At 38.5% G+C, this 15321-nt stretch overlaps 2 protein-coding genes across 5 annotated transcripts; one reads left to right on the forward strand and one right to left on the reverse strand.

Moving 5' to 3' along the window:
- Positions 1 to 1740: 1740 nt before the first annotated feature.
- On the reverse strand, positions 1741 to 4682 carry TPRKB (TP53RK binding protein). Of its 3 annotated transcripts, none has more exons than XM_071733864.1 (5): positions 4561 to 4682; positions 3975 to 4190; positions 3163 to 3285; positions 2698 to 2874; positions 1741 to 1883 (listed from the first exon to the last, which is right to left on the reverse strand). In XM_071733864.1, exons 2-5 carry the CDS (start codon positions 4113 to 4115, stop codon positions 1797 to 1799), a joined length of 528 nt encoding a protein of 175 aa, XP_071589965.1. In that variant the 5' UTR covers positions 4116 to 4190; positions 4561 to 4682; the 3' UTR covers positions 1741 to 1796. The 3 variants fall into 3 exon arrangements, with proteins under 3 accessions (XP_071589965.1, XP_071589966.1, XP_071589967.1); XM_071733865.1 differs by lacking the exon at positions 4561 to 4682 and adding an exon at positions 4421 to 4556; XM_071733866.1 differs by lacking the exon at positions 4561 to 4682 and adding an exon at positions 4317 to 4333.
- ALG10 (ALG10 alpha-1,2-glucosyltransferase) lies at positions 4535 to 9716 on the forward strand. Of its 2 annotated transcripts, none has more exons than XM_071733861.1 (3): positions 4535 to 4704; positions 5141 to 5338; positions 7944 to 9716. In XM_071733861.1, the coding sequence occupies exons 1-3, from the start codon at positions 4540 to 4542 to the stop codon at positions 8997 to 8999; spliced, it is 1419 nt and encodes a 472-aa protein (XP_071589962.1). In that variant the 5' UTR covers positions 4535 to 4539; the 3' UTR covers positions 9000 to 9716. The 2 variants fall into 2 exon arrangements, with proteins under 2 accessions (XP_071589962.1, XP_071589964.1); XM_071733863.1 differs by having other exon boundaries at positions 6977 to 8086.
- Positions 9717 to 15321: the final 5605 nt, after the last annotated feature.

The following is a 15321-nucleotide window of genomic DNA, read 5'->3' on the forward strand; positions in this document are numbered from 1 at the left end:
ACTTTAGGGAGTGCTTACAAAGTATGGGGAGCACCAGAGACACCTGTTTGGTGGAGGCAGTAGTAGAACATGGAAGTACTTTGAAAACCTTCATTAACAAAATTATAAATTTTCTTGAAGAGCATGTACAGCTATTCAGGGGCTTCAGCTACCATGAGAAAAAGAAAGGGTAGACAAAGAACAGCACCTGATGGGCCAGCATGAGCCAGGGGAAGGGAGACCTTTACAAACTCCTCACAGAAAATGTTGGTTCATGGTTACACTTAAGACACATCATAAAATAATATTTTAAGCTATAAAATGTATCTAGGCTGGCATGGATACCTCAACCCATATATTAAGCTACAAAATAGAACACATTTTTCTTTCTTAAACTTTTGCTTTGGTGGAAAGCAGGAACGGTTGATTAACAGATAAATTGCAAATCCAATTTTACTAATTTATAGTGTGTTCAGAAAGACAAGTCTAAGTTTGCAGGGTCAACCAAATCTACATCTATTAACAGTCTTTGTAGATTTTTTGTTTAATTTAGTAAGGTAATGCAACTAGAAGTAGGGGGAACACTGTGTTCTTGCAGGGCAATGGCAAAGTCTCTCACTGTCAACAGACAAAAGTCATCTATCCAACTGATACTATGGAGGCTTAAGCTCCCCAAACCACTCCCAGTAAATCCACCCATGAAAACAGCTCATTCATATCTCACAGAAAATTACAAATTCATAATTTAACTCATGTTAACAGTAACAAACTATTTACTGTTTTGACACAAATGAAATAGACTGACAAGCAGTAGAAAGTGGGAACCCTATTTTGTAATGTGTATCAACTGTTAGGCAGCAATCTTTAACATGAAATAAATAATAAAAAGAGATCTGACTGATGTTTTATTCCATGTTCTAAAAAGGCTCCGGGGTTTAAACATACCCATCTGCTGTTCTTTTAAGCTACCACAAACAATGTCAGCAGTTCAGCCAGCAAATCTGGTGATATATTCCATGTACCAATTGGACTGTCAGAAAAAGAAAACAAGTCTTTTATTTCCCATGGTCATTATCACACGTTGATGTTACATGTTTTATTTCAGAAGACTCAAGTCTTTCCAAGTTCTATTTTTCACTACTGCTTCACAATGCCCTTTAGAGGATGATGCATTTTATAAAACCATCTTTAAATCAAGAACTCAGCACAGCAATTTTTTTATTAATTTCTTTTGGTAAGCCTTGTCATTCGCTTTGCTCTTGCTAAGTATTTTGCCATTGATTTGGATGCAAAGGATGGTATTTGTATGACTATGTTTTAAACTGAGGAAAGAACCAAAATCAAAATGGAAAACTGAAGCTAGGGATTTCCATATTAAATACAGAAACACAGACACCAGCCCATAGGAAGTCAGCATCACTATGTGTAATTCAGTGTTATAAAAGAGAAGCACCTCTCATTCTCCTTTTAATGCCAAAGCTACAGTACCACAACAGCACAGCAATACCTCATCACTATGCTGCATCTGATGACATCCAACAGTCCACCACCACACACCATCATCCATACTGACTTTATTCACAGTTCTGCACATCCCTGATGCCCCTGCTCCACACTGCCCCACCACTGCCTGCCGTGGTGCCCCTCCTGCCTATCCTTGTTCTCAAAGCGTGGTCTCTCATCATTAAAGCTTAGATGGCATCAAACTACTCAGTACTGCACTGCTTTGTAGTGAAATGCAGGACGAATTGCAATAAAGTGTTTTTACATCTTAAAAAGCTTTCTTTTTCCTTTAATAAAAATTTATTTTCACATTTTCATAAAACATCTTTTGTTGACATTCTGCAAACAATGCTATCCACTAAGGTGCCGATCTTTTCTTCCTGCGGAGTAACTTTGTACATCTGGAGAAAAAAAGAAGAGTAAGAAAAATGTAAAAGCTGTGTCAGGAAGTAAAATATTATCACATTTCCTCTAAAAATATGTAGATGAGACTGCCCCTCCACCAATTTTTGCATTGGAAATTCCTATCTTGTCCTGACTGCATGACAAAATTGGGACTGAAGAACCAAGAAAATTCTGAAACTGCAAGACAAAGGAAAGATAAGAAACTGAATGAAAGCAGGAATTTTAGCTCCACATTAGGATTTGTCCAATTGTAGGTCTCCCAACATTACTTTGATGGACATGATCAAGATGATTTAAGTTACTTGAATTTTATCAAGTGAAGCACATATGCTTCAAGATACCTACCTAGCATATGGGAATCTGTTAAGAGCACATATGCCCTAACACAGCTCCTAGCAGCTAATCAACACATTTTTAGTTTTAGACACCCATGCTGGGACTATTTAAGTGCCTATGATTATGAAACTAAACTGTTCGGGACTGAAAATTTATTTTTAGTTAAATGGATATTTGCCTGAGCAAAGAGGAAGCAAAGTGCCTGAGTGGTAGGCAGCAGTATGGAATTTATTTTTATGTTCCAACTTCCTGACGACATTAAGAATTTGAAGACTTAAAATCTGTGATGTCAGGGTGGGACAACTACAACTTTTTTCAAGTAAAAATTTTAAGAAATAAATAATCAAAGTTCACTTAAAAAATTTATGCTAAAGAAAAAGAGACCTTGAGTTAATTATATCCATTGACAGTTAATCTGACAACTAAATAAACAATCCCTTTTCTCTGAGCTAGTTATCTCTTTTGGCTACGTACCTTTTTGACTTTGACAATATCTGTTAACTGTGGGAGTTCATCTAGGGAAACCTGTTGGCCTTCTACCTGAGATCTTATTTCTTCCAAATTTACAGTTTTTTCTCTGTCCACAACCACAACAATGAGTACGGCTTCATCACTGTCTGAAATGCCAAACTTTTTAAATGCATCTGAAATCTAAGAAAAGAGAAAAAATATCAAAATATTATGAGTTATTTTCTTCCTGCATATAAACAACCTTTTCAGTTACTGAGTTAAATAAACCAAGAGTATAAACTGACACAGATTTACATTAATGGAATTCTGATGAGCTACAATAGATAACATATTGGAGATAATAAAAAATAACAGTAACTTATATTAGTAGCTAGATAAACAGTTAAGTGAATACGTATATTTAGTTTGGCTGCATGGATCTTAGCAAGGTTCTCTAGCAAAAAAAAGCATCTGTTCAGTAAATCTTACATTGTTGTTTGGTGAAAGGTTGAAAATAATTTCTGCATAGAGAGTTCTGGTCTTCATTTTACCTATCTTGTGTAGATGAACTGCTTTGTTGGCTGCCACAAGAATCTGAAAAGGATCTACAATCTGTAAAACACAACAGAATACGTTAAAGAGAATTAACATACTATTTTGAATTCTATAAAAAATCTGACCACTTTATAGCCTAAGTATGCCATTGTAAAAATGAGCAAAACAGCATCACGCCAGTAATTTTAGTGAGACTTGCTCTATCAAAATCAATTGGATTATTTCTGGAGTGGGGTAATACTTGACATAAAAATAAAGATTACACTCTCTCTAGCAGGTTTTTTAAAACTTTTGAAAAAAGAAGCACATTAATAAATCTTCTGTCAGTAAACTGCCTGAGTTTCCTTTCGTAACTATTGCTTTGCTAAATCTAGCAAAAAAGACCAAGAAACAAGTTAGGTGTTTAAGTGAGCACAAAGGCTCCAAAGAGCAGATTTTGGACAGTTTAGCCATTAGCACTACGTTTCATCGATTGGAGTTAAATAGCTCTGCCGAGCCAGATCTGAAGTGAATGAAGACGACAATTGTTCTGGCGAACCGTGCCACGGCTCTTCCTTTTACACAGATGAACCTTTACACTGAGCGATATCATCATGAAATTAAAGGAAGGGCATCTTCATAGAGAAAGCGCCGTACGAGTACAGCAACCCGTGGGACGGCGTCGGCAGCGGAGCTCGTTCCTCGTGGAGTTCCCACTGCCCTCAAAACCCGTACGAACAGGACGACCGAAGCATGCACACACTCACCATCGCAGGGTTGATCAGTGCTCCTTCAATAGACCCTTCCATGGCCTTTTTTCGTAGAGCAGCGGCATTTTTGACGTGGTTGAAGAGGAGCAGCGTCACGCTGCAGTCGGGGAACAGCTCCAGCCGATGGGTCAGATCCATCTCGCTCGGCCGGAGCAGGCGGGCCCCGGCAGCGTCCCCGCCACAGGGACTATTACACGAAGACGCACGGCTCGTCTCGGATAAAACACAATTTTAATAGCACACAACCATTCATACCCGGTTTCAACGCTCCCTAGACGCGAAACCCAAGGTCTGGCGGCAGGCCGCACCTCCCCCTCCCCGGCCTGGCGCGCTCCTCACCCCTTCCCGCCCGGCAGCCCCCGCCTGCCCTGGCTCCTCCTCCCCCCTCCCGCCCGCCCTCCCAACCCAACCCGACGCGGCCCGGCCGCCGCACACCCCAAAACCTCAGCTCTGCCCGGCCAGCCCCTCCGCCGAGAGCCCGCGCCGCCGGGACCCTCCTCCCCGCGCTCGGCCCTCCCCGGAAGGGCGGCCCCTTCCCGGCCAGCGCCGAGGCGGCGGCGGGATGGAGCGCCGAGGGGCCTACGCGTTCTCCGCCGCCCTGAGCGGAGCCTTCCTGCTGTCGTGCCTGCTCTTCGCGGCCATCAACCGCCGCCAGCGCGGCCCCTACATGGACGAGGCCTTCCACGTCCCCCAGGCGCAGGCGTACTGCCAGGGCCGCTTCCTCCAGGTGCTGTGCGGGAGCCGGCCCGGCCCGGCTCGGGTGTGGATAAGAAGGCATGGTTTCCATAAGCAGACCGTGGGCCCTTTGAAAAGGGAATCATGTGTGGTCCTTGTCCAGAACTCTGTTGTCCGCTTTCTGTGACCTGACGGTGCTGTAGTGTGCTGTGCAGGAGAAAAAGTGTTCAAAATTTTCAGTCTTAAAATGCCAGAATTGGGCTAAACACCCAAGGTAACGATGGGTGGGGATGGTTTGTCATAACAGACGTGGTACCGTAACAGGGACATGGTTTAGCACTGGGCTCAAAGTTAGATTGATGGTTCCACTCGATGGCCTTCAGGGTCTTTCCAACCCGAGTGCTTCTGTGGTTCTGTAGCCTGTCATTCATCTCCTCCATTTTTTTGTGGTGGCAGCTCCATAACCCTGCTTCTCTCTCCCTTCCTAGTGGGACCCCATGATCACCACGCTGCCAGGCTTGTACCTGGTCTCGGTGGGAATTGTGAAGCCTGCGGCATGGCTCTTCGGCTGGACAGGAAGCGTGGTGTGTTCTGCAGGAATGCTCAGGTTTATTAACCTCCTTTTCACTGCTGGGAACTTTTATTTACTGTATTTACTTCTATTCAAGATCCATCAGAAGAATAAGGTATGGTCGGAATAGTTTCATGTGGCAGTTTTGATTGCTGTGTATTTTCACTTCTCTACATATGTGAGCTTCTATTTTATGTAACTGCAAATATTACTGTCAATGGAGCTTATTTATTTTCTCTGATTTTTCTTTTTTTTTATGCATTATTTCTCTCTTAGGGTGCAGTCCACTAAAAATTTGCTCTTGTGCATAACTATAAGTAGTCCCATGGAAATAAAAGTTAAAGTTAGTACACATACAGACTTAATATGCAAAGGTCTGAATGGTCATATGGTTAAAATTGCTTAAGATTCTCCAGAACACTTCAGCTAGTGAATCCTTAGTGAAGCCCTGTGAGCCGCATTTAAACTGAACCATGTTCTTTAGAAAGGTAACAGGTTTGATGTCAATATTTAGAACCAGAGAATGATTCAAGTCAGAAGGAACTGAAGAATGATTTGGGTCGGAAGGGACCTTAGGAAGTTTACCTGGCAAATCAAAGCAGGCCAGCCCTGAGGTCAGACCACCCTGGGACCTGGAAAACTCTCTGAAGGATGGAAAGTGACTGCACAACCTCTCTGTGCAATCTGCTTTGTGCCTGACTGGCCTTACAGTGGAGAGGGTTTTTCTTACATCCAGTTTGAACCTCTGATCTCAGTTTGTGACTGTTGTCTTTTGTCCTCCCCCTGTGTAACACTTTGAGAAGCCTGGCTCCCTTTACCTGTATCCATCCTCACAGGAACTGGTTGACTGCTGTTTGATTCCCCAAAGCCATCTATTTTCCAGACTGAACAAGTTTCCTCAGCATCTCCTCTCAGGGCAGGAGCTTCAGCCCTCAGCTGGCTTTGTGGCCCTTCTTTTGATATTGCAGGGCACAAAATTGGACATTGTATTCTAGGTACAGCCTGAGAGTAAAGAGATTTATTAATTTCCCCTGATCTGCTGATCTGCTCTTTTTAATACAGCCCAGGGGGCTGTTGCTGTTCTTCAGTTGCAGGTCACACTGCCGGCTCATGTGCACCTCACTGTCTGCCAAGACTTCCATCTCCCTTCCCAGGGAGCAGCAGCTCCTTGGGTACTCTGTGCCCAACCTGTATTATTTTGGAAATTTCTTCCTTTCCAGGTGCAGGCATTTGCATTTGTCCATGTTGAATTTCATAATATTTGTTGCCCCATTCCTCCAGCCTCTCTTGGTCATTCTGGGTGGCAACTCTGCATTTTAGCATGTTGCCTGGTCTTCTCAGTTTAGTGTAATCTTTCAATCAAAATGTACTCTCACTGCCTTCAAGTCATTGATGAAAATGTTAAACAGGACAGGCCCCTGTATAGATCCCTATGATACTTTGGTTGTTACTCTTCTTTGGGTAGGGTGGCACCACTTCACCATCCAGACAGTTTTTACTTGTCTAGCTGTCCACTTATCCAGACCATAACAGTTCAACTTGGATACAAGAATATTGTGTGTTTCAAGTGGTGGAGCATCCACTGCTGCAGTAGGTAAATTGTTCCAGTGGTTAATGGCTTATTCAAAGTCTTTCCCCGTAGTGACACATCTTCAGTTTAATTTTTAACCATAAGAATATTTGTTCCTTGTCCCTAGTAAATGAAGGGTTCCTTTACTACAAAGAAATTTTCTTCTGCTATATTTTCTTACAGGGGACTCTTCATATTTAAGCACATGATAAGACTATACAAAATCAGGTTAAATTCAATAAATTGTTTCCACTTTCCAAACAGTTCTAATTTTATGCTTGGAGGTGAAAATATAAATGTAAGAAAACTAAGGATTTCATGACAGTACTCTTAAGAGTTAGAAAATGTAGTTTTATTGTTGGCACTTCTTTGAACTTGGTATTTTCTCTACTCCTCTTTTTGATAAATTGGTGACTGGCTATTTCACCCTATGCTACATCATTCAGAATCATCACACAACATTTGTTGATGTTATGAATTACATTGCATCATGTAGTGCAAGTGATGATTGGGAGGAGTTTTTAACTTAATGGTCTCCAACCTTTAGAGCTGCTTTTCAAACTCATTAATTACAATGAAGGTAAACAGTAAGAGCTGCACTAAAGATTAGAAACTTGGAACTGGCTGCTCTGTGGACTGGCTTCAAAGGAGGCAATAGTGTAAGCATAGAATGATTCATTCTGCTGTCTCACAAATAAACAGAATATAATTATTAGGTTGCAGGGGTATAAAACATTGATTTTTTTTTCCCCTTTTGCCTGTTAGTGCACCTCTTCTATCCTAGATACGAAAGCAATTATAGTGCTACAGTGATTTTAATTATTTTAATTAATTTTAATAGGTGAACACTTGACATATGAAAGAATTTTGTGTATTTTTGTTGGCTATATTTTTAACTCACCTGCAATAAAGTTCCATACTTTCATTGGTCTTGGAACATTTTATAGTCTGACACTGTGTGTTAACATAGCAGGAGGTTAACAAAAATGTAGTATACTTGATCACTAATGGAACTAAAGAGTATAAGGGATGTTATATTGTAATGGAATTTTCAATAATTATGCTCTTTTTGTTGTTATTTATTTTTTTTTTAAATTGTATTTTATTTTTATTGGACATTGTTAACTGTGTTTTTCTGTTTCTTCTCTAGGCTGTGTCTGATTTCCAAAGAATCTTGTCTACATTAACTCTTGCAACATTTCCTGCCCTTTATTTTTTTACATTCCTTTATTATACGGACCCAGGATCAGTATTTTTCACTCTCTTTGCCTATTTAATGTGCCTTTATGGTAACCATAAAACTTCAGCTCTGCTTGGATTTTGTGGCTTCATGTTTCGTCAGACAAACATTGTGTGGGCAGTTTTTTGTGCTGGAAATATTGCTGCAGAGAAGCTAAGTGAAGCCTGGAAGACAGAGTTACAGAAAAAGAAAGATGAAAAGAATTTTTCCAGGAAAGGATCATTTTCAGATTTGTTCAGAATATTGAAGTTTCTTATTGAATATCTCATTTCACCTAAAAACATAGTTAGACTTACTGCTTTAACTTGGCCATATATCATATTAGTAATTATGTTCTTTGTTTTTGTCTTCATCAATGGTGGAATAGTTGTTGGTGACAGAAGTAGCCACGAAGCTTGTTTGCACTTTCCTCAGCTGTTCTATTTTTTGTCCTTTACTGTCTTTTTTTCATTCCCTCACTTATTGACCCCTACTAAAATCAGAAAGTTCTTTCTTTCATTACAAAAGCACCCTGTAATGTACAGCTTAACTGCTGTCATCTCCTTATTCCTGATCTGGAAGTTTACCTATGTCCATAAGTATCTACTAGCAGATAACAGGCATTATACATTCTATGTCTGGAGAAAGATCTTCCAAAGACACGAGCTTGTAAAATATGTATTAGTTCCAGTCTATATGTTTGCTGGCTGGAGCTTTGTTGATACATTACAATTAAAATCGATATTCTGGATCTTAATGTATTTTGTATGTTTATTAGCTGCCACAGTTCCTCAAAAATTGCTAGAATTTCGTTACTTTATTTTGCCATTCTTAATATATAGGCTCAATATTCCATTCCCATCTCTATACAGACAAATTCTGGAGCTGGCTTTTTATACAGTTGTTAATGCTGTAGCTTTTTATATTTTTCTAAACAAAACATTCCAGTGGCCAAATAGTAATGAAATCCAGAGGTTTATGTGGTGACATTTTCTTTTTTTTTTTTTTTTTTTTTATACTTTCATACATTTAGGGAAACTAGTTCTGTTTCTGGACTATGGACTCTGGAATAAAGCAATATGTTTTGTGTTATTTAATGACATTTTTTTGCCAGTTGGAACTGGAGAAGTAAACTGTTTGCTTACATTATTGCAAATGTATCTGATGTAAGATCTGGTATGTTGTCATGTGAGGATAATGCATTGAATTTATGAGCTGCTGAAATCAACAAATTCAATATGAGGGGAAATTTGAGAACACCTTTTTCTTATTAATGTGAATAAGGGAGATGTTTACAATAGTTTTTCATTATAATGAAATATTATATAACACATCTTTGAAGGTATGACAGCATATAAGTGTGTTTCAGAAGTTTCTGTTTATTAAAATAAAGTATTCCAGTGTTTAACATTGTTATTGCTCAGTGCATGTTTATGCCATGAATCAGGCCACTTCCATTTAGGTTTTGCTAGTGGTCAAGGTATAAACCACTACTGGAGTGTAATGTTTTCAAAACCTCCTGCATCCCACTGAATTTTTATCTTGGTTTTTTTTTGTCAATTAATGCTTACATTAGTTAGTAACTCATTAGTCATTAACTCATGGAGCATTTTGAGAAATTTTATTTCAAAGTGGTATTTAGAAAATAGAGCAGAGGCTGTGTGCATGTACCTTCTGTGGAGGAATAAATGCTATTGTACAGCATTTCATAGATTGCTTTTTTTTTTTTTTTTTCAGTTGATAAATTGCAGTTACTCTGTTAGAAAGGGAGTAATTTATGTATGACACACTGAAATGTGGCATTGCACAGTGGTGTGCAGTCTAATGAATACCCTTTTAAATAATCAGGTGTTCATGTCCTGAGGTTTTGTATTTGCAGGTTTGTGTTGCAATAGGATGTGAGAGTGCTCCCAAGTTGAACGTAGTGCTTGTAAGGTCTTTGACATAGAACCTTACAGAAATACTAATGGCATTACTGAGTTGTTCTTTTCAATGTTTCTCACATATATAAAAGTCCAATGGAACTAGGGAGTATATATTTTGTTTTACAAAGGTAAAATACGATGTGTGTGTGTGTGTGTGTATATATGTATTTTTAAAAGCATTTAGTACATTATTGTCAGACTCAAGGCTGTAATTGTTTGTGTAAATAAATTTCCTTAATTAGACTCAAAAATTTGACCTCTTAAAGTTAGCTATTGGACCGTTTTACAAATATAACTAAATGATGTGTCAGGGGGAAGCCAAAGCTTCGCATACTGTGTAACATCTTTAGCTCTTTCTTGTTCTATAATGGAAATACTGCAGCCAGATCTATCCAAACTTAGCAATTTTTGTCACTCCAGTCACTCTCAAATGGAATTGTTTTGCAGAAGGTCAGTACTGTGGCATTATTTACTCACTGTATGAAAATCAGTGCCTGGGCTCTGCTCCCTTCCCTGTACTCACAGTGTGAGGGCTGTGGTTCACCTACATCCAACGTCAAACGTCTTTGCCACCCTGTTCCTGGTAGGAAATCTTAAAGCCACTTGTCAAGGTTTGTTTGTATTGCGTTTAAGATGTTTGCCAGGTCACTCCTTCTTGGCCTGGTGCTGGTATAGTAATTTGTTGGTAGTACATGTATGGTAGGGAAAGCAATTTTTGATCACTCCCTGTTTGTTTTATCAAGTTGAAGGGACAGGAGAAACCCAAAATGGGTTGGTTTTCAAGTATGCAATGTGGTTCTTGCAGAGCCCAGGATGTTTTCTTGTCTTGTTTTAGTATGACAGATCTAGAGGGGGGATGTCTTGCCTACCTTCTGTTTCCAATTTTTTTTTTTTTTAATGTCATGATGGTAAAAATGTAAACAAAGTAAAGACCACATACATGTTTTAGTACAGTTTCATTTATATCCTGAATTATTTGTACTGAGATGGAATGGTAACATAGAAAGGGCTGGAGCTCTAGCTAGAACTCAATTTGAATTGTCTTCTAGATCTGGGGGGCTTTGTTTTGGTTTGGTTTTGTGGTGTTTTTTTTTTTTTTTTTTTTTTTTTTTTTTGTGAGTTTATTTCCCTTTGCTTTATGTAGGGGATGGGTGTTCATTTGTCTGACAAAAAGCAAACATTCTTGTGCTGTCACAGTCCACAGGTGTTCTGTGTTGTCCAGCAGGTCTAGTGGTGGTGGTGTCTGACTGCCTTCTATTGCCAACAAGTTTAAGAAACAGTGTTTATGCTTCCTACTTAGGAGAGATAGAAGGTGGAAAGAACCACCTTAGATATTTCTTTTGTGAAGAAAAGGAAATGCAAAAAAGTCCCCAGAACTTTAGAGCACAATACCTTTCTACTGAGTTTCACATGACATGACACTAGAAAAATGGTATGTAGAGAGATGTCAGTGAAGTGTTGGAGCTTTTTTTACCAGTACTGTGAGATGGCATAGTATTTTATCATGGGATTTGTCAGTATACTTAGGTATTTTGATTTAAGTGTAGAATTATTCTCAACATATTTTGCTAGCTTAAAAGGAAGCTGAGTTGATGGAAGTTTAAATTAAAGAGGAAAGTATTACTGAAACATTAAAGAAGAGTTTACTTTTAGAGCAAAGCTATGCTTTCAGTTTTGCTGATGAAGCATTGGGGTTTTGCAGGTAACATTAATGTTAGCCTGATTCAGAAATCAAGATATGTGTAATTATATCATAGTCATAAAGAAAGGTCTCCAACTTCCTTTAACGCATCTTAGAAATTTGACAAATACTGGTGGCACTGTTTAAGTCTAGTGTTAGTTAAACACATCTTATAATCTTGGAGCAAGTATCTTTTGGAAAATGGATTCCAGTATTTTGATCCTGCAATATTTACATTTGTAGTTGTTTGTAATTTATAAGCTATTAATCTTAAGGACATGCCAAAAGCACTGTATTTATCCTGGTTTGTGTTGCCAGGGTCTCCTAGTTTCAGTAGGACCATAATTGCTTATTTTAGGTTAGTTCCTCAATAATTTCTTGTAAATTTTATTAATCGCATGTTCATTTAGAAAAAAAATCACACTAATTTGTTGAAATGTCCAACATGAAAACAAAAATAGGCTAGCTAAGAGTTTTATAATTTCTGTTTATAAAGAAAGGCTAGGATTCAGTTTTTCTGGTAGAAAGTTGATGATTTTTCAGTAACTCTCAGAATCATAAAAATACAGATCTGAACAGCCACAGCATGGCTGAATGGTTTTGAAGTGGGTAAAAAAACCAAACAAACCCAAACAAATACTTGAATACAGTTGTTTTTTTCCCCTTTTAATTATAAATAGGTGGTTATTTATAAAGTTAGGAAGTTTTTTTGGTAATTCTGTATTCTGTGAACTGCATTTTCTGTTTTTTTGGTAATTCTGTATTCTGTGAACTGCATTTTCTGTTATTTGTGAGTACTCTGTTCAAAGTCTTTGATAAGACATACTCAAAATTAGCATTATTTTTACACCATAAGCAATATATGTGTGTGGAAATATTTTTTATCTGTTAATTTTTTTTTGTGTGAGTGGATTAGATGGATTGCTTCTGTTAAAAATTCTATAGGAAGAATTATTTTATAGTCTCTGGGGACAGACAAATTTTTGTACTGGTAATGCAGATCTAAAGTTTTTTTTTCACAAGGTGGCAGTCGTGCACCATCTTGTTGAAGTGACCAACTGCTGAAGTCATGCTCAGGGATTTTAGCAACCCTATTTCTGAGAATTGGAGAACTTCAATTTCTGTCATGGATGGTTGCTTGTTTCAGTGACTGGTTTAGCTAAAATATCCTTGTGTGCAATTTTAAATGTATCTCATATGTTAAGTTTTAGAAGTAGGGTAAGTGTTGCTCATCTTTAAAATGTCTTCTATTGATATTTGCAGAATTTTTGTGTCTGGCCTGAAAGAACAAAATGAAACTTGAAGCTTACTGGTGAAATTATGTGATTATTTTAAGCAGCATAGTTGGTTAGAAAGTTAGCACATTTCCTTCTGTTTTATTATTGAATTGCTCAGCATTCTTATTTTCTTCACATATTTGTTCTATTCATTGCTGTCGAAAAAGAAAAAAAAAAATGACTAATTGAGAAAAGTAATTACGCTTTTGAGACTGAAACATGGTGATTTTCTGAAATACTCTTTTTAGTTGAGTGATGTACATATGAAATATAAATGCCCATACATCTCTTAGTTCTATGGCAGTTGACATACTGCATTTTAAATGTCATCTAGTTTTTGTGCAATAAAAATGTGTAAAGCCAGAGTCTGTGAAAATGACTGCTTCCATTTATCTCAAATTCTTTGTCTAAATTCACTGTCCCAGTATTTTTTTCCCTGAGAAGCTGTGCTTTCCTTGCTTATCTCTTGTTAGATAGGATATGCTTTTTATTTTCCATTCCATTTGTATGTCTGCTGAGGCATTTTTATAGAAAAGCATCCTTCTTAAAAATATGTTTTAGATGGATGCAGATAATTGGTTTTACGAGCAAAACATCATTTTGCAATCAAAAAGAATCTCTCCGTGAGACAGAAATGCTAACCTAACTACAAGTGTGTAGCTAAAATGGCTCAAATTTGTGAGTTTTTGGGGTTAATCTCAATCTCAGAATATGCTTGCATCCTCATGCTGTTCCTTCAGTTTCAGGGATGGTTGGGATGTGAGGAGCAGGAAGCAAGAGGAAGGGATTTGTGCAGGTTTTGGCATTGCAGTGCTATCTGCAGCAGAGAGGGATGGGGGGCTCCAGGGGGCTCTGGGGCACCGTGGTGTTTGGCACTGTGCACCATGTCTTGCTAAAGCATGAGGTGATATGGGACACTTGTTCCATGTCTGAGTGGAGAAAATGCCTTCAGCTAGAGGGAGAAGCTGCTTGCTGATAGAGCTGGACTGATTGCTCGATTGCTGTGAGAATGATCTTGCTGAAACTTGGGAGCTAATTGGTTTACTGAAAGATGTTTGGGTACTTTGCTGTGGATCTGTAAATAAAAACTGTTCTTACTGTGTTCAGAAATGTTATGAGCTTACTTGAACTGCAACTGTACATCAGTAATAGGGAAGGGGTTGCTTTCTTTTTCAGATTGTCCAGGTACTCCATTTTTTTTTCTGTAAAGCAAAAATTGCTGTATCTTAAAAAATAAACACTTTTAAAACAATGTCTTCCCACGTCCTTTATATCTTGGTTTTAAGTAGATGTAAATTAATATCCCATGCATTTGATTCAAGTTGGTATGAACTTGTATTAATAGTGGCAGTGTATGTCTTTTCAAAGATGTAATTGCAAAAGTTCACGTCCTTAGATCCTTCAGATCTTCTCTAATGAGATTAGATTTCCACATTTTCATATCAGCCCTCCTAAAATTATTGTTGTAGGCATAATCTTGGGAATTTACAGTGCAAAAGGAATGGTTATGATTATCGCAGACAAGAGTCTCTAATTTCAGGGCACCGCTTCAGACCTTCGAGTTTAATACATGTAAATCATGCTGCATTTTCCTGTTCCCATCAAATCTCAAACAAAGCATTGCCTGCCTGAATTGAATTTTAAATTACAAGTTTCAAAAGAACAAAGGGAACGCAGGCAGGAGTATCACCGATTGTGGAGATGGAGCTTTACCCTCTGGGTCAGTGCTGAGCAAATGCCACAACAGTGTTAGTGGGTGGGAGTAAGCACATGGTAGCTACAGTCCTAGCAAAGAGCAGCGTGGGTGTTCCATACCTACTGTTTCCTTTGTTGCTTCCAGAGTTCCTTGCTTGCTGCTCTCTGCACTTCTGTGCTGTTATAACACTGTATGCTTTTCACTACTGAGAGGATTATTTTATGTTAGTAATCCACTGAGGTAGTTTGAAACTGAGAATTCATCTGCCAGGCATCTTGTCAAAACCACCCTCCGGTGCGACCCGAGGTTTTAAAGCAAATCTTTTTTGGGCAGGGCACTCGAGTGAGCTGGGGAAGCCTCACCTGAGATTTAGACCAGAATGACCTGTGTTTGAGATGATTTTCCTGGAAGCTGCTGCTAGGTAAACTTGGCCCAATACAATGTGTTAGCTTGCTGTAAAGTCTCAAGAAGCCCTGTGGAATTACCTTCCTTGTCCGTATCCAGTCCTCCAGGAAAAGAACCAGAAACATGTCAAAGGAAAAGGAATTTATTTGCTGGCTATAGTGAATATGTATTGTTCCTAAAAATGTACTGGGGCACATTTGCTTCTCTAACAGTGAATTTTGTTTAATTAATTGTTACTGAGATGGAATTTCGCATTCTTTCTGAAACAGGGATAAAAGGTAGTTTGCTTAAAAACAAAGAATTAAGTGCTTGCACTTTACTGAAG

This window comes from Heliangelus exortis, chromosome 1 (genome assembly GCF_036169615.1).
Source record: "Heliangelus exortis chromosome 1, bHelExo1.hap1, whole genome shotgun sequence".
NCBI classification, from domain to species: domain Eukaryota; kingdom Metazoa; phylum Chordata; class Aves; order Apodiformes; family Trochilidae; genus Heliangelus; species Heliangelus exortis.

Excerpts from the sequence above, each read along its gene's own strand:
- TPRKB (XM_071733864.1), bottom strand. The coding sequence starts at position 4,115 with ATGGATCTGACCCATCGGCTGGAGCTGTTCCCCGACTGCAGCGTGACG. Across the intron at positions 2,875-3,162 it reads ACCTTTCACCAAACAACAAT|ATTTCAGATGCATTTAAAAA; the intron begins GTAAGATTTACT and ends CTCTTTTCTTAG. Across the intron at positions 1,884-2,697 it reads ATATTGTCAAAGTCAAAAAG|ATGTACAAAGTTACTCCGCA; the intron begins GTACGTAGCCAA and ends TTTTTTCTCCAG.
- ALG10 (XM_071733861.1), top strand. The coding sequence starts at position 4,540 with ATGGAGCGCCGAGGGGCCTACGCGTTCTCCGCCGCCCTGAGCGGAGCC. Across the intron at positions 4,705-5,140 it reads GCCAGGGCCGCTTCCTCCAG|TGGGACCCCATGATCACCAC; the intron begins GTGCTGTGCGGG and ends CTCCCTTCCTAG. Across the intron at positions 5,339-7,943 it reads AGATCCATCAGAAGAATAAG|GCTGTGTCTGATTTCCAAAG; the intron begins GTATGGTCGGAA and ends TTTCTTCTCTAG.